This window comes from Loxodonta africana, chromosome 17 (genome assembly GCF_030014295.1).
Source record: "Loxodonta africana isolate mLoxAfr1 chromosome 17, mLoxAfr1.hap2, whole genome shotgun sequence".
In the NCBI taxonomy this organism is placed as follows: domain Eukaryota; kingdom Metazoa; phylum Chordata; class Mammalia; order Proboscidea; family Elephantidae; genus Loxodonta; species Loxodonta africana.
In genome coordinates, this window is record NC_087358.1 from 480906 (window position 1) to 499339 (window position 18434).

An 18434-nucleotide genomic window follows, 5' to 3' on the forward strand; every position below is an offset into this window, starting at 1 on the left:
AATTCCAAGCGTCAGCCATGTTAACCAGTAAACATGCTTAACACATGGTCCGAAATCAAGCTGTTTATTATTTCTAAAATGTCAGATTATATTACAAGCTAAATCTAAGAAACCTGAAATAAATCTACATTTTAAAAAATCTGTCTCTATGTTGTAGCAACACTTGTTGGCCCCACCTACGGTAACCTATAAAAACGATGGCCAGTTCTGATGATCTGGAGGTTCGATGCCCCAAATGGGCTTCAGGTAAAGAAATTCATTGCAGAGAAAGAACTGCAGGGGCTTCCATGAGAGACACGTGCATGTACCTGAAACAAGACCAGAGCAAGTTCAGCAGGATTCCAGGACCTCAGTTTTGTTAAAAGTATCACTTAGGCCACAGGAAACTTTCTAGTGGTTTCAGTAGAAAGGAAGGAAGCTACCTGACTACAAGTACTGCTGTTGTTGTTGCTAGGTGCCATTGAGTTGATTCTGACTCACAGCAACCCCACGTGACAGAGTAGAGCTTGCTCATAGGGTTTCCAAGGCTGTAATCTTTACGGAAGCAGACTGCGACACCTTTCTCCCACAGAGCCGCTGGGCAGGTTGGAACTGCCAACTTTTTAGTTGGCAACTGAGCGCTTAACTGTTATACCACCAGGACTCCCTGACTATAAGTACTACAAACTGACAAACTGCAAATCTAGGCCTCTCCAAACTGGTTTTCTTGATTTTAGGTGTAACTTTAATTTCCAGCCTAGCACCAGACATGCAGTTTGCTCTGTTTCCAGTTCTGACACCACTATAACCTACCAAGCTCTCAATAGTGAGCCCAGGTGAGACACTCTAAGTGACTTACTTTGAAGCCTTGTACTTCTCCCTGATTGCTTGCTGCGGCCGATGGGGCATGTCCAGGCAGGCTTTGTGTAGCTCACTTAGGCAAGGCACAATCTCACTCAGTGAGTAGCCTGTAAAGGCAGCCAGGGTTTCTGGCTAATCAAGACAAAACGAAAAAAAAATGTTTTGCATAACTTTATGAGATATTAGACATTCAAACATGAAACTGTGAAAAAGGGAATGAGACACTAAAAACAAAAACCACCATCTTCCTCACAGACTTTTACAAATGAAACAGTGGGAAGAACAGGCTGAGTGCTGATTTTGCTTACCTTGTGTTTTTATAATGGTCGGTTCCATAATGAACAGGATTTTTACTGTCCTGAACAGCCTCTACTTGCCTGACCACACCGTTTGTATGACATAACAGATGCTTAATCAAAACACAGCCTATCATGGTATCAGTTGGCATTAGTAATAAGTGATATGAGTAAGTACTCCAGGGAAGAAGGGGAGACACTTCACCTTCTTTAGAACCAAGTCTCAGAGGGCTCATTTCCCATCTTGCCATTTTCTCAGGCAGGAGGCAACACTGCCTGCGTGCCCTCTTAAAAGCCTGCTTCGCCTTCTGGTCATCCTAACTGGGCCAGGTTGTTGTTGTTGTTGTTGTTTAGATAATATTTTACTGTGTTTTCGATGAAGGTTTATACAGCAGTTTAGGTTCCTGTTCAACAATTTCTGCACAAGCTGCTCAGTGACACCGGTTATGTTCTTCACAATGTGTGAACACTCTCAACATTTTTATTTCCATTAATCTAGTTTCTCTGGCCCCTTACATCTTCATCTTTGTTTTAAAGTAATTGTTGACCATTTGTTGTCATATAGGTGATTTTTTAAAGGACCACAGTACTTACGGGTGATATTCATTATGTTCTGAGCCAGTTTGTTATTTAGCTACATGGTGACTCAGGGGTTAGTTTCAGTTAAAGGTCTGAAGCAGGACATCGAACTGGTTCTTCTCAGTGTAGGCATGGCCGAGAAAGAAAAACTGGAACAGACTTGAATTCTAAAAATTTAGTGATGATCCGGAAGATAATCTGAATGGGGAAACCATGGGTCAAAGCCTTGCAAAAAACCTAATCTCCCTCTTAGAAAACAAGGGCAGCGTACACATTCAATAGCAACCAGCTGTCTCGCCCATCAGATATTGAAGAGTCAGAATCTGTGGAGCCCCGCTCAAAGATGGTGGCCAGCCTTGCCACTCTGAATGTGTCGCTCTCCACAGTCCTGCCAATAATCCAATCTCATGCATCAGGCTCCTGAAAGGGCTCATGACGCCTCTTCCGTTTCCCATACTGTTATCATTCCAGTTCACCCAAAACGTAAAAATTTGCATCCTTTCCGGTTTCACTTCATTGGCCACGACTGAACGGGTTCAAACCAGTTTGAAGCCCTGGTTTGAAGAGTATCTCGAGGCAGTAGTCTCAGGGAGTCCTCCAGTCTCAACCAGTCCAGTAGGTTTGGTTTGTTCATTTTAGGAATCTGAGGTTCTGTTCCACCTTTTTGTCCCATTCTATCAGGGTCTACCCATTGTGGCCCTGATCAGAACAGTGGGAAGTGGTAGCCAGGCACCATCTAGTTCTTCTGGTCTCAGGTGGACCAGGTTTTTATTTTTACACCGATGGGGAGAAGGTCAGCTGCTTTTTCTCATGTGGTCAATGATTTTGCTACCCGGGCCCTCCATGTGTGGCCACAGGTGGTATCCAGGCCTCCTCCTGTTCAACAGTCAGGTCGACACAATCTCCTTGACTCCTTGCTATCACTATTGTCTCAATGCCATGCCAGCTGGCCCAGAAGTCTCAGCCGCATGCTGTAGTCTGCTGCCAACACACCAAAATCAAACCCAAACCATTGCTGACGAGTAGATTCCGACTCATATCGACCCTATAGAGCAAAGTAGAACTTCCCCATAGGGTTCCTAAGGCTGTAACCTTTATGGAAGCAGACTGCCACATCTTTCTTCCGAGGAGCAACTGGTGGTCTTGAACCGCCAACCTTTCAGTTAGTAGACAAGTGCTTAGCCACTGCACCACCGGGCTCCTGCTGCCAAGATTACCAGCTCATTATTAAACCAGCTCTCTATTATAATAGGTGGGCCCCTTCTGAGTTTGAGAGTTCCTGAACAGACTTCAGATAGGCCTCAAATTTCATCTGGAAAAAGGAAAACTAGAAACTTACCCAGAAGTGCCTGTTTACAGTATAGTTTGCCAGACAATAAGCTGCTGCGGCTATCAATGAAGGAAGATATTTCAAGAACGGATCAGCTTCAAGTAGACTCAGTTCTGCTACATACTAAGCACAAGAGAAGATCTCATTGGAATTAGCAATGACTTGGGTTACAAGTAAAAATTGTTAATGTCAAGGGAATTGTATCTTATCTTTGTACAACTAGCATCTAGTGATAAATACCTTCATCATTAAAAAAAAAAAAACAGTTACTATAGAGTCAATTCTGACTCAAGGCAATCTCACGAGTGTCAGAGAACTGTGCTCCTTAGGTGTTATGGACTGAACTGTGACCCCCAAAACATGGCTTATAAATCCTACTATACCTGTGGTTATAATCTCATTTGGGAATAGGGTTTTCTTTGCTATGTTAATGAGGCAGTATTAGTATAGGGTGTTCTTAAATCAATCTCTTTGAGATACAAAATTGCAGATTAAGCAAGGAAACAAGCAAGCACAGATGGGGGAAGATAGACACCACACCACAGGAATATCACCAAGGGACCAAGAAATAGAAGCTGAAAAGAGACAAGGACCATCCCCCAGAGCCCACAGAGAGAAAAAGCCTTGCCCTAGAGCTGGTGCCCTGAACTCTGACTTCTAGCCTCCTCAACTATGAGAAAATAATTTGTTTGTGAAAGCCACCTACTTGTAGTATCTCTGTTACAGCAGCACTAGATAACTAAGATGATAGAAGTACTCAAAATTACTCACTGGGGTAATACTGGCATGCCTGTTTGTAACCAGAGTATGTTGTAATAAATGTTGTAATAAAATTTCAATACAGAAGTACTTGGCCAACCTGCTTAGAACTTGGAATAAGTTACTTCTCTGAGCTTATGCTAGTGGTAGAATTATGCTAGACAGAGAAACAGTCTTGCGCTGGCAACTGGAACAGAACAGCCTTCAGCCAAAAGGCAAAAATATGACCATAATAAAGCCATTAATCTGTCAGGCCAATGCGTGTAGGTCAGAGGCTAGAAAGGTACCGGTGGGAACAGACTAGAAGATTAGAAGAAACATTGGGGAATTTATATAGATATCCACATTACTTTTTTTGCATACATTATAAAATACCAGCTATCCTAGATCATAGTAGTTGGAAACCAATTGACCAAACCAATACTTTAGTGCCTTCAAGTAAATTTCTGTAATTCCAAATAACCAAATAATGCTTCATGGCTTAATATGTTAGGATGAGACTGTTGTTGTTAGATGCTGCGGAGTTAATTCCAACTCACGGCAACCCCATGTGACAGAGTAGAACTTCCCCATAGGGTTTCCTAGACTGTAATCCGTATGGGAGCAGATCACCGGATCTTTCTCCCTCGGAGTGGCTGGTGACTTCAAACCCCAACCTTCCTGTTAGAAGCTGAGCACTTAACCTTTGCACCACCAGGGCTCCTTAGGATGAGATTAGAGCCAAATTAAACCTAAGAGGTATTGCTTGCACGTGGTCTGAATCCAATAAAGGAACCGTTTCCAGCTTCAATCTCTTTAACAGGGTGATTAAAACCTGCGCCCGCCAAATTCAAGCAGTAGCAAGGTCTCTATCCAGAAGTCATTTCTTAAGATCAGCTCTCTTCAAAGGCTGAGATGTTTTCTAGGCCCAAGTCAAAGATTCGAAAAGGAAGGAAGAACTCCAGGGTGATCGGGAGGCCGTGTGGCATACCTTGGCCAGGTTCTCTGTCCGGATGCACACTTCTTGCCTCCTTAAGTACTGAAGGAGGAACTGGTTGGTGGTTGGCACAGTCAGGTCAAAGGCCAGGACTTTCAGGAGCAGATGTTCCATTCTCAGCAGTTGTCGCTTGGTGTACGTATCATCAGTTATGTAGACAAACTCGTCTACTTCAGGGGGATAGATCTCTTCGTATTTCCTGTGAAGGTAAAGAGTTTCAGGAGGAAAGTTTGGAATGTCTGGCTCCACGTGCTGTGCAATCCATGCCTCGGTGCCTGTAGAGTTCTTTATTTTGTGCCCACATACCCACTTGTTGTTGTTAGCTCCTGTTGAGTTGGCCCCCAACTCATGGTGACCCCACGTACAATGGGGTTGGACCATTGTGTTCCATAAGGCTTTCATTGGCTGATTTTTGGAAGTAGATCCCCAGGGCTTCCAGACATATCCACTTAAATATCACAAAGTAGCACAGCACAGCGAATGTGCTGGGAGCTTGTTTCCAGACCAAGAGCATGAGCCTCACAAGGACATATTGTACTTAAGAAGCCCTGGTAGTAAAATGGTCAAGTGCTCGGCTGCTAACCAAAAGGTGGGCGGTTCGAATCCACCAGCTGCTCTGTAGGAGAAAGACCTGGCAATCTGCTTCTCTAAAGACTACAGACTAGGAAACCCTATGCGGCAATTCTACTCTGTCACATGGGGTCACTATAAGTTGGAATTAACTCGATGGCACCCGACAACAACAGCAATGTTGTGCTTATTACCATGAGTAGTAACAGAAACAATTTCCAACTGAGAGGTTTAGGTTTTGGCCTCTGACGTGCTGAACAAGATTCTGAACAACGGTACAGGTAAAATCTTCTTAATTCTAGATAGCTCAAACCGTTTTGTGGAAAAGAACACTATGATAAACACAATGATAGAAAAAATGCCTTAGGCCTTAGATTTTAAAAAGATCATGTTCAACTTTCTCTGTAGAATTACCAAATGATGCTATATATATCCAAAAGAAACAGAATGATAGAATTCCACTACTCTACAGTCTTCTTTTCTGCTTTTTTTCTATTTCCTTTGGGTGGAGGCGAGGGGCAACTTTTTAGGCACAGATAACTAGAATGCCAGAGATTGGAAGAACAGAAAGGAAATACAGGGTACCACGGTGCACTTAAAGGCAGCTCAGCCTCAAGCCAGCCATCTCTTCCCACACAGTTAGGTCTTGTTATGAGTGACAGAGAGTAATGGAGAGTAAAAGGCCAGCTAAAATACTCTCTCCACTGTCACCAAGCAACAAACTGTACTATTATGGGTTATTCGCTAGATCATGAAGATGGTTTTGTGTAACTAAAATCTTCACAAATAAGGCTTTTACTTGAATTAGATGGAATACAGCCGGGGCTTCTGTTAAGGGCAATGGAAAATCCTGAAAACAGAGAGTGGCAGTGGTTGTACAACATAATGAAGGTAATTAACGTCAGTGAACTGTAAACGTAAAATAACACTGAGATGGAGATTTTTTTTGTTATATACATGTATACATCATTTCAATTATTTTAAAAAAAGAAAAGAATATAGCCAAAAGACTACACTGCCTAACAGTTAAATTAGATCCTGGATCTGGGGCTGGCGGCCGCCTTAGTCATCACATGGACTTGTTGCTCTCTCTAGATCTTAAACATCTGAAGATTGAACGTGTGGTAAGATTCACCATCTCAGTAAATCCCGTAAACGTGGTGATCTTTTATCAAAGGAGACCTGAACACATTTTAATTACCAAGCATTGCATTTCTTCAAGAAATGAAAACAAAAAGCCAGGGCTTTGGCAGGCTGCAGTTTCCGTTACCCAAGCCGAACAACCACTTACGAGGCCAGAAGAATAGCTGCTGTCCCCACAAGCTGCAGTTTCCCCCTCAGAACTGACATGCAGGAGAGGAACCTGTCCAGGAAGTTGACGGCCAGGTACAGGGTCTCCGTGCGGAGCTTGTACTCCTCCCCGACCTCCACCAGCCAGTCCACCAGGATGGCGCGCATGCCCTCCGTGATGTCCGGCTGCTTCCTCAGGTAGTGTGCTTTGGGCCTGTGTCTGACCTGTTTGGGAGGAGTTTCCATTTTAAATAGTCGCTTTCTAGAAAAAGCGTATCAAAGTACAGCTGTGTTTTTAAAATGTCATAATTCTGATTAAGAGTCAGATACATCTTTATCGTGATAGGAAGGAAGGTCTGAAATTCTTGTTCTGGATAAGTAATGAGGTGCTAGGAGTTCGCCTGGGAGGCTCGGGCTTGTTTCCACCAACACCCATCATGTGCAGCCACCACCCGTCTGTCAGTAGAGGCTTATGTGATGCTGAAAAGGTCTCAGAGGAGCTTTCAGACTAAGACAGACTAGGAGGAAAGGCCTGATGGTCTACTTCTGAAAACCAGCCGAGGAAAACCCTGTGGGGCACAATGGCTCAGTCCACAGCCAATCATGGAGCTGGTGCAGGACTGGGCAGGGTTTCGTCTCTTGTGTGTGGGGTCACCGTGAGTCAGGGCTGACTTGACAGACACTACAACAACGACAACAATAAAATTAGGTAACGACTCAAAGGAAGAAGAAATGGCAATATGAGTTATTCCTAATCACGAAATACTTAAAACATCAAGCCTCTGAGTCACACAGACCTAATTCAAGTAAATGCTCTTCACCATCCCAGCGGCTATTTTTCTTCTTTCTATGTTTAGATGCCATAAGAAAGCCACTCATTGGTGGTTATGGCAAAGAACTTATAAGGAGCACTGGTAAGCACAACAGTTAAGCACTCAGCTGCTGACCAAAAGGTCAGCAGTTCAAACCCACCCAGCAGCTCTGTGGAAGAAAGACCTGGTGACCTGCTCCCATAAAGATTACAGCCTGGACAACCCTACGGGGCAGTTCTGCTCCGTCACATGGGGTCGCTGTGAGTCAGAATTGACTTGACGGCACCCAACAGTAACGACATTACGTGATAGGGTGCTACAAGTTGAAGTCGAAGCTGGGACAACTTACTTCAGCTTCTCTGAGGTACTGATGAATTTCTTCAGCATATTCAGTCACATTTATCACATCGGAACCAGAGTCAGAGGCATCTTCAGACCGGGGGTGGAGAGAGGCGTCGACCAGCATCGGGGAAACTGCAGAGGTTCAACACAGCCAGGTAAGTCATGTAAAACACCGTCCACCGCCACCCTCCACAGGCGGCTGCTGACACGGTCACTGCTTTGTACGTGGCTAGTTACACGCTATTGAACGCCGCCGCCGGGCCCATCAGCCACGGTGAGTTAGTTGGATTACCTGTGCTGAAATCCAGCAGGAAGTGGAGGTCCGACTTGTGAGTGCTGGAATCCACCTCGCACACCTCCTCAAACGCCATTTCCTCTCTCCCTGAACAGCTGTCTCTGTCCCCCTGCTCAGCCTCATCCATGTAGATGTCAAATCCTTGCTTGGGTGGCACACGGACTCCGAAGGCAGACAGCGCCTTTTTCCCAGCTGGAGGGAAGGCATTTTCTGATCCCGAGAAATACCTGACAGTTGTGGTCCCCTAGAACAGGGTTGAGTGTTTTGTTAGAGGCCACCCCAAAGGCCAGATGGGCAAAGTGGACCTGTGTGACTCAAACCAGTGGACTGGGAAGGTAAGCTGAATCCTAAATCAAAATATCTATGCCAGTACTGAGGAGCCCTGGTGGCTCAGTGGTTAAGTACTCGGCTGCTAACCAAAAGGTTGGCGGTTTGAACCCACCCAGCTGCTCTGCAGGAAAAAGACCTGGCAATCTGTTCCTGTAAAGATTACAGCCTAGAAAACCCTTATGGAGCCATTTGACTGTCACATGGGGTTGCTGTGAACTGAAAACGAACTCAACAGCACCCAACAACACTTCACAGTTAGCATGTGTTTCCACATGACAAGCTAAATATATGTGGCTCATGTCTAGTAAGAAAACACTCTTTATGACAACACTGGAAAAAAATCATACGGCGTATAAACTGCAAGTTACCATAACCAGGCCTCCAAGTTACCACCAAGTTTGGCTTTTGGTACACCGACACACGTACACGGGCTGGAGCATACAGTCAAACAAATATTTACCGAGCGCCTACCGTGTGCCAGATGCTGTCCCAGCTCCCAGAATTTAGCACAAACATTCAAAAATAACTGTCCTGGTGCAGCTCCTACTTTAGCTGGGCAAAGACAAGCAAGCAAAGACGGACTACGTCAGGTGACAAGTGCTGTGGAGAAGGATCATGCTGGGAAACGACGGTCGTTGCCGTTTCAGATGGGGTGGCCAGGGAAGACCCTCTGGAGAGGAGAGGTTTGGCAGGGTCTGAAGGAGGTGAGAGAGTGATGCGGATACGGGGCGGGGCGTGGAGCATCCCAGGCAGAGGGAACAGCGTGGGCAAGGGCCCTGGAGTTGGATTGTGCCAGGTGTCTTAGAGATCAGGCAAGGAGGCCATGTGGATGGAATAGAGGGACAGAAAGGCCAGAAAGAAAAGAGGCCAGATAGGGTGGGCCTTTCCAAGGGCATCAAGGACATGCCTGGAGCTGGGCAGCTGCTGGAGGGTTTGGGGCAGAGGAGCGGTATGACCTGACTTATGTTTGAAAAGGATTGCTCATGCTGTGTGTAGGGGAAGAGAGCAAAATTGGAGCAGAAGATCAGTCATGAATCTTGCAAATTCCAGGTCAGACATAACAGGGGTTTGGAGCAGAATGGCAACAAGAAAGGATGGGACGTAAAGAGGCTCTAGGTGCTCTGAAAGATAGAACCAGCAGTATTTTCTCAGCAGGTTAGATGTGGGATGGGAGAGAAAGAAGAGTTAGGGATGACCAAGGCTTTGGGGCTGAACAACAGGAAGGATGAATACTCCGTTTACTGAGATGAGGAACACTTTGGAAAGAGCAGGTTGGGGGTAAGGAAGAGATGGGTAGTTTGTTTTGCACAGATTTGAGACATCTGTTCCATGAACCATGTGGAAATATCAAGTAGCCCGCTGAGTATGTGAGTCTGCGATACAGCTAAGAGGTCTGGGCCTGGAGATCAAACTCTGACAGTCGTCCACAGGTGTTGTTAGCTGCCGTCAGGTAGCAACGCAGCCTGGTCCTGTGCTACCCCTGATCAGACCGTTGTGATCCACAGGGTTTTCACTGACTGATTTCTGGAAGTAGATCACGAGGCCTTTCTTCCTACTCTCTTAATCTGGGAGCTCTGCTAAAACCTGTTCGGCATCATAGCAACACTCAAGTCTCCAAGGACAGATGGTGGCTTTGCATGAGGTACACTGGCTGAGAACTGAACCTGGGTCTCCTGCACAGAAGGTGAGAATTCTACCCCTGAGCTCCAACTCATGGCGACCCCATGCACAACAGGACCAGACCCTTGTGGTCCATGGGTTTTCACTGGCTGCTTTTCAGAAGTAGATCTCCAGGCCTTTCTTCCTACTCTCTTAGTCTGGAAGGCCCACGGAAGCCTGTTCAGCATCAGAGCAACACACAAGCCTCTGCTGACAGACAGGTGTGGCTCCACTTGAAGTGCACTGGCCAGGAACAGAACCCGGGTCTCCCTCGTGGGAGGCTGTACCCCTGAGCCACCACGGCCTTCCCACACCCACCAAATGGCGTCTAACCCAGAAGACTTCAAGAGATCATTAGGGAGTGAATTCAAATTCAGGGGGCCAAAGACATGGCCCTGAGGCACACTAGCCTTTAGAGACTGGGGAAATAAGGAGGAACTGGGAGACTAAGGAGGAGCCCTGATGGTTCAACAGTTCAGCGCTTGACTATTCACCCACCTAGTGGCGCCATGGGAGAAAGACCTGGCGATCTGCTCCCATAAAGACGGTGCAGCTCTCCTGCGTCCTATAGGTCACTATGAGTCGGAACTGACTCACGGCAACGGGTTTGTTTGAACATGGGATGAAATTGACAACAGCAACTCAAAGGATTAGACAGGAAGCTTAGGGGGCAGTGAGTTTATGTTAATAGGGGAGGAGCAATTAGGGAAAGGGGGGTGAGAATGATCGCACAACCTGAAGAACGCAATCGAGGTCACTGAATTATACATGTGGAAACTGTTGGTGTATCTTCTGCTTTGCATATTTTCAACAACAACAAAAAATTATTTTTAAAAAAAACAGAAGGTATAAATTTCTAAGAAATCTAAATAAATTTCTAAGAAAGCTGTGGAGGAATGGAGTACACATAAGGGGTTGTTGTTGTTAGGTGCCATCAAGTCGGTTCCGACTCATAGCGACCCTATGCACAACAGAACGAGACACTGCCCGGTCCCGCGCCATCCTTACAATTGTTGTTATGCTTGAGCGCATTCATAAGGGGTTAAAAAAAACCGTGAAGGGTTATGAATTTAATGTGATACCAGTCAGCACAGGAATCGCTGCCGACTCCTGAGTTTAAAGCAGTCAATCTTGCTACATAAACTGTTACAGCCACTTTCGTTTTCTCCAAAAGTTTTGACCAGGTCACTCTGGCTATACCCTCTCCTCTCTCCCCTCAAATACCCCCAGGAAGCAGGCGGCTGCGCGAGTCAGTAGGCAGACTTCAGACTAGCCTCTGCCAAAACTTCTTTTTGTTTGTTTTGGCCTTTCTTAAACCTCTCAAGTTTTCTCATCTATAAAATGGGATTGACACAATGGCCAAAACAATGAATTCAAACATAGCAACAATGATCATGAAGGTGGCGCAGGACTGGGAGACACTTTGATGTTATACATCAGGTCACTGTGAGTCAGAGCTGACTGAACAGCAACTAACAACAAACAAAACAAAACACGGGTACCCTGCCGCACTTACTTCTCTGGCCCATTTTGAGCCTCGGTCCTTTAAAGACAGGCAATGCAGGTTTAAGGCATCACCATGAAAGGGTGCATCTCATAGCAAGCTTGGGAAAGCTTTCCATCTCAAAATCCTTCCGAAGGATCCAAACTCCACATTTGCGTTTAAGCGTCTGAATCTGTCTTCAGTCGGTTAAGGGAAGCACCTCTGACCAACTGAGCACATACAGCTTCTCTCAGAGGGCTCAGTACCTGTCTGCCCAGTGTTGGGGAGATGCCTGCTTTCCAAGCACCCTTTCTGAATTGATCTAGGCAAGCCGGATTCCATCCTGATTCCAGAGCTTCTAACAAGTTTCCAGGAAGTTATACGTAAGAATCGCCTGGGGACCTAGTTAAAATGGAGATTGTGATTCAGTATATCTGGGGTGAAAATGCAAATTCTCAGCAGGAGTTCGAACCAGAATGAGACAGTTTGAAGGGCTGTCTGACTCTAACACTATCCGGGTAAACATAACAAAGGCTGTCTGGGATCACTCAAGCCTTTCTTACATCAGTCTGACTACCACTCAGACCTTGGTTAAACTCAACTGTTAAGCTAAGCTGCTATGCCTAAAGGTTGGTGGTTCAAATCTACCCAGTGGCTCCTTGGGAGAAGGACCTGATGATCCGCTCCTATAAAGATTACAGCCTAGAGAACCCTATGGGGAAGTTCTGCCCTGTCACATGGGTCACTATGAGTCGAAATCCACTTGATGACACCCAACAACAACATGGGGCATTTGTGTTTCCTTTTAGCCTGTTGTTGGGTGCCATTGAGTCAATTTTGATCCGTAACGACCCTATAGGACAGTATGGAACTGCCCCATAGGATTCTCCAGGTGGTAATCTTTACCAGAGCAGACCACCAGATGGCCAGGTCTTTCTCCCACATAGCTGATGGGTGGGTTCTAACCTCCGACCTATCCGTTAGCAGCAGAGCTCTTAACCATTGCACCACCAAGCTCCTACTTTTAGCCTAGCACCCAAATAAGTTTACATATACTTAATCCAAACAGTTTCTGAATTTATTTCCTTGATATTGGGAAAAATAACAACGAAAATTATTCAATTTCTATCGGAAAAGGGGATCTATCAAGATGCTCTTAAAAAATCAATTTCCCTATAGTCCAGGTTCCAGTGTTGGAACCCTCAAGGGCAGTTTGTGGGTAAAACGGCAACCGTAAAGCTCCCCCTACATAGTAGGAGAGGAGACCCCAACAAGTGGCGCTCCGGGCCTCCGAGTCCTCCTTACCTGGCCGCAGGCCCTCCTGTACTGCCCATTCTCGGTAAGCACCCCCAGCACGGTCCTCTGGTGGGGGTCCTGGCCCAGCTGGGCTCTGCCGATCATCTGACAGGCATCATGGACCCCAGCCGCAGGGGCCAGGACAACGCCGCTCTTAGAGCTGCTTCGCCGCATGGCCTCGGTCTCCACCTGCTGCTGCGATGGGGAGCGAGGGACAGACAAGCAGGTTAGCCAAGCCCTCCGCCCTGGGCTCCCCGGGTGCTGCACCAGAACATGGTTTTCCCAGACACTATATTGTAATCTGTTCCCCTAAAGATCACAGCCTAGAAAACCCTTGAGGCACTTCTGCTCTGCCCTATAGGGTCGCTATGAGGTGGAATCCACTCGACGGCACCCGACAATATTAGGGCTGAAAAGGAGCGAGTGACTGCGCAAGGGACCAAAACGATGACTTCAATTCTGTGGTTTTCTTGCCAGTCTCCGTTGAGGACTGGAAGGAGAGCGACAAACCTTCAAGCCAGGATGCTAGGCTCCAACGGATTGGGGGTCTAAACCTACAAGCCCACGGTCTGTCCCCGCTCGGATGCTCTTCTCCCCCGCCCCAGACAAAAGACCCAGGACACCTGAGCGGGAAGGTGTTGTCTCCTCCCGCGGCCCCTCCCAGCACACAGAGGCCCCGCACCTGCTTGGAACCCAGGGGCCCGCTCCGCTCGGCGCTGGCTCTCTCGCACACCTGCCGAGCGCACCGAGGCCGGGCGGAGGCGGCGGGCGCCCAGGGGGTCATCGACCCGGCACCCGGCGGGCACTGGGCGCCCAGCCTCGCGTCTGTTGGGGCGGCCAATGGGCGGCGTCCCGGGCCTTGCGCGGCCGCTTCCATGCCAACCGCAGCGGCACGCGCCCGGGCCGCGTCGCCATGGCGACCCCTCACCTGGCGACCCTCTCACCTGGCGCCTCCCGGAGGCCCTGCCGCGGCGGGGCAGTCAGGACCCAGCGGCCCCCGGCCTCCTGCGTCGCCCCGCTTCCCTCCTAGCCGGCGCCCTGGCCGGGGAGGGAGGCAGGCTGCCCCCCGCGACCACCGGGCCGAAGGGACCGCTTCCGAGAGCCGGTTCCCCTAACAGCCGCTAACCCCCCGCTAACGTCTGTGCGCGGCCCGCCCCCGAGAACCCCACGGCCGGCCCGAGAGTCGGGGTGCGCGCTGGCTCGCTCCGCTCACACACCTGCGCGTCCTCCGGAGTGGCCGGCCCGAGTCCGCGGAGGCAGCTGCGGGAATCGGGGGGGTCTGCGCCCCAGAGGCAAGCCCCGAGCCCGGAGCATGGGGCCCGGCGGACGGCGGAGCTGTGGGATTGGGAGCGCACGCAGGGCCCGAGGCCCCTGAGAGGGCTTCCCAGGAGGACAGCGGTGCGGGGACACCCAGAGAGCGACCCGGGAAGAGGAAGGATCACGGGAGCAATAAGAGGCCTGGGACGTTGAGGGGACACTGGGAGGTCCGGGACTGGGGGCTGGGCAGTGGCCTGGCCACGAGGGGGGACAGTCCCTGGACCCGGAGGTCACTGGCCAGGAGGGAAGGATGGGGTCAGGATGGGGTGGGGACGGGCGTTGGCCAATTGGGAAGGGAGGACAAGGTCAGTGAATCCTGGGCACCAGAGGCGGTGACTGACAGGTCAAGTAAAAAAGTCTGTAACTTTCTTATTTAAAAAAAAAATCATGGCAAACTCCATGTTTGCGGTGGAGTTGATTCCAACTCATAGCAACCCGATGTGATACAGTAGAACTGCTCCACAGGGTTTCTTAGGCCGCGATGTTTATCTGTTACTCAGGTTTTAAGAGCAAGAGTGTTTTGTTGTTAAAATGCAAAACCTGGAAGGAAAAAAAAAAAAAACAAACTTGTTGCCATTCAGTGGTTTCCAATTCGTACTGACCCCATAGGTCAGAAGAATTCCCTTATTGGGTTTCCAAAGTTGTAGTCTTTACAGAAGCAGATTGCTGCATCTTTCTTCCTTGGAGTGGCTGGTGGGTTTGAACCCACGACCTCTAGGTTAGCAGCAGAGCACTTAACCACTGTGCCACCAAACCAAACCAAACCCGTTGCCATCAAGTCTTTTCCGACTCATAGTGACCGTACAGAACAGAGTAGAACTGCATCCTAGGGTTTCCGAGGAGAGGCTGGTGGATTTGAACTGCTAACCTTTTGGTTAGCAGCCTGAGCTTTTAACCACTGCACCACCAAGGCTTTTAAATATACAAAACACCAGTTCCTAAATCTCTAAAGCTTTCCCAAGAGCCATCCAAATGGTCAAGGACCTGTTGGTTATTGCAGTCTTCCTTATTTTGAAAGGAAATGATTGTTAATCTTACCCCAAAACATATCTAAGTGCCCTTTTTTTCCCTCAGTGAGCTGGGTGTGCATTGTTTTAACGGGAAAATACAAGTATTCTACAGAAAGAGTGGATGAAACCCATGTGGGTGAGTCAGATGTGAGGGGAAGTTGGAAAGCATCTCAGGAAGCACCGAAAATGGCCTTGTTGAATGTGAAATTAATCTTGCTGTGCTTACCAAGGAGCCCGGTGGCACAGTGGTTAAGAGCTCAGCTGCTAACCAAAAGGTCAGCTGCTTGAAGGCACCAGGCACTCCTTGGAAACTCTGTGGGGCAGTTCTACCCTGTCCTATAGGGTCACTATGAGCCGGAATCGACTTGATGGCAATGGGTTTGGTTTGGGTTTGGGATGCTTACCAAGGAGCCCTGGTGGCACAGTGGTTAAAGCACTCAGCAGCTAACCATAAGGTGGGCAGTTGGAACCCACCAGCCCCTCTGCTTGGAGGAAGAGGGGGAATGTATTATTCAGTATGCTCCTCCTTTGAGCCCTGGTGGTGCAGTGGTTAAGTGCTCGGTTGCTAACCAAAAGCTAAGTGTTTCAAACCCACCAGCCGCTCTGTGGGAGAAACATGAGGCAGTTTGCTTCCATAAAAATCTACAGCCTCAGAAACCCTATAGAATAGTTCTACTCTGTCCTATAAGGTCACTATGAGTCTGTGGGTTTGCTTACCATGGGCTCTCGTTGGCAGGAAACAGTAACCCTTTGCACCTCTGAATTTTTGTGCCTTCGACTAGGATGCTGAGGGGACCTGAAGGCTCGGCTTTGCAAGGGGTTCTATCTGGTGGAAAATGGGAATATTTCTGTCCTGTCACCTCTCTCTGCTTTTGGACATCTTCCCAGAAGCCCTCCCCCACATGGCAACACTGTTGTGATTTCTGGGGACGGATGCTGAGGCCTCAGTAGTTAACTCCCTAGGGTCCTGGGAGCAATTTGTTCCAAAGACCGGGGTCACCTTGCCAGAAACAAGATTTGCTCTGTTTCATGCGCCCTGACCTGTGACATCCCTTTTGATCTGATTTCCTGGGACAAAAATCGCCTAAACCTCACCACTTTTGCCTTTCCTCTAAACAAAGGAGCCAGCACCGTGTTTGTTCCGGGAGCCTCATTTGGATTCTATTTTTGATCTGATTTCCTGGGACAAAAATCGCCTAAACCTCACCACCTTTGCCTTTCCTCTAAACAAAGGAGCCAGCACGGTGTTTGTTCCGGGAGCCTCATTTGGATTCTATTTTCTGGGGCCGGAGCTCCAGCGGAGGGGGGGAAGGGGGGCACCAGGCTTCTGTGGAGGCAGCTCTGGGGGGTCAGAGCTCCAGCAGGAGGGCAGCACCAGGCTTCTGTGGGGGCAGCTCTGGGGGGTCGGAGCTCCAGCAGTAGGGGAGCACCAGGTTTCTGCACAGGCAGCTCAGGGGGGTCGGAGCTCCAGCAAGAGGGGAGCACCAGGCTTCTGTAGAGGCAGCTTTTTGAAGCTGGGTGTTCCCCACTCCAACCATGGCCAGGACCAGAAAGGGGAGGCCACAAAGTCGTCCTCCAGAGCCTCTAGCCTGAAAAATGCCTTCAAAAAAGTAAAATACCTGCTAACCAGGTGGGACCCTCTAGTTAGTTCATACCCTCTCATTTCAATAGCTGCATCCTAATCCAGTTGTTTTGGGGTGACATTGAGTCAGTTTCAACTCATATGGACCCCATATGACAGAGTAGAACTGCCCCATAGGGGCTGTAATCTTTTCCATGCTAGGAGCCCTGGTTGCACAGTGGTTAAAGCACTCGGCTGCTAACCAAAAGGTCGGCAGTTGGAACCCACCAGCTGCTCTGCAGGAGAAAGATGTGGTGGTCTGCTCCCGTAAAGATTGCAGCCTTGAAAACCCTATGCAGCAGTTCTACTCTGTCACTTGGGGTCACTGTGAGTTGGAATCGGCTTGAAAACCAGTGCAGAAGGGAGAAAATAGCGCCACCTGGAGATGGCCAAGGAAAGCCCAGAGGAACCCCGAGAAGCTGAGAGGAGCGTTTTCCCCAGAGCGGACAGAGAGCATTCCCCTAGGTCGACTCCCTGAATCGGGACTTCCAGCCTCCAGAACTGTGAGAAAATACATTTCTGCTCACTAAACCACCCACTTGTCGCATTGCTGTTAAAGCAGCACTAAGAAGCTACATCGGCTGTATCCGAAAGTCAAGCCTTAAGATCCGTAGTGTTTAGTAAAGGGGAAACTGGGGAAGCTTCTTGTCTAGGCTTCGCAGACATTGGTTGAGAAGGGTTCACACAGAAATGTAGGTAGTGCAATCGAAGCACTGAATTTTTAATTAAATGCATGTAGTCACATGTAGCTGAGGGCTATCTCATTGGTGAGCACAGGATCCTGTCAAATAACCAAATCCAGATGTTATCAGAAAGAGGCTGTAGTCAGAAAAAGGAGAAAGGGAAAGGGGCTATTACAGTAGGGGGAGGAGCCTATTGTAATATATAAGATCAGTAAAGGTCTCACAAGTTAGGAAAAAGTGTTTTTTTTTTGTGTGTGTAGACTGAGGGTAAATCAGGCTAGAAAAAGCCCAGGTGTGAAGAAGTGGGGTGAGTAGGTGACTTTGTCAAATAGTAAATCAGAAAGGTTTAGGCCAAGGTCAGCCTATTCTCCAGGAGGCCCTTTAGAGAGAGGTGCCATGCTCAGGTTTGCCATCAGAACCTCACTGAGTTTTTTGCAGGGTAGTCACATCACAGCACACAAATAAGACCCAAAACATTCCTGTAGGCCTGGAGAATCAGGGTAGGGTAAACGTAGCCCACTAATGAAAGCCCATATCTTCAGCCTTCACGCATTTACCTTGAACAGATAGTTGCTGGAGGCAGCTCAGGTCCTTCGTGGCTGGGGTCTGAGGGTGGCAACCGCAGGCAGCGTCCCTGGCGGGGCCTCAGGCAGAGTGCTAGCTTCAGAGAGGTTCAGAGATTGACAGAGTCCTCCCGCCTTAGACCAGCTCCCAGGGAAGAGCAAGACAGGTTTTTATGGTTTAGTCCCTCTATCTTGTGTAACCAAGGTCCTATCAGGGGTGCTGGCTCACACTGTGTCAGGGTAATCCCCATCTTAGCTCATAACTGGGTACGCATTCTACAAGGCCAGCAGCTACACTAAGGGCCACACCAGCTCACGGCCAAGCAGCTGCCAATAGTAATGTAGCCGATTACAACTGGAAGTTGTGCACAACGGAGAAGTTG

The 18434-nt window shown here is 48.4% G+C and overlaps 1 protein-coding gene across 1 annotated transcript; it reads right to left on the reverse strand.

Moving 5' to 3' along the window:
* Window positions 1-256: 256 nt before the first annotated feature.
* Window positions 257-13134, reverse strand: CCNA1 (cyclin A1). The gene is made up of 8 exons (XM_010589354.2): window positions 12867-13134; window positions 8087-8333; window positions 7802-7926; window positions 6642-6865; window positions 4775-4979; window positions 3055-3168; window positions 839-972; window positions 257-308 (listed from the first exon to the last, which is right to left on the reverse strand). Exons 1-8 carry the CDS (start codon window positions 13029-13031, stop codon window positions 257-259), a joined length of 1266 nt encoding a protein of 421 aa, XP_010587656.1. The 5' UTR covers window positions 13032-13134.
* Window positions 13135-18434: the final 5300 nt, after the last annotated feature.

What these genes read in the sequence shown, in the direction of transcription:
- CCNA1 (XM_010589354.2), bottom strand. Translation starts at nt 13,031, where the DNA reads ATGCGGCGAAGCAGCTCTAAGAGCGGCGTTGTCCTGGCCCCTGCGGCT. An exon ending in ACAGGAGGGCCTGCGGCCAG is followed by an intron (nt 8,334 to 12,866) that starts GTAAGGAGGACT and finishes ACCCTGTTCTAG; the next exon opens with GGGACCACAACTGTCAGGTA. An exon ending in GCAGCTATTCTTCTGGCCTC is followed by an intron (nt 4,980 to 6,641) that starts GTAAGTGGTTGT and finishes TTACCTTCACAG; the next exon opens with GAAATACGAAGAGATCTATC.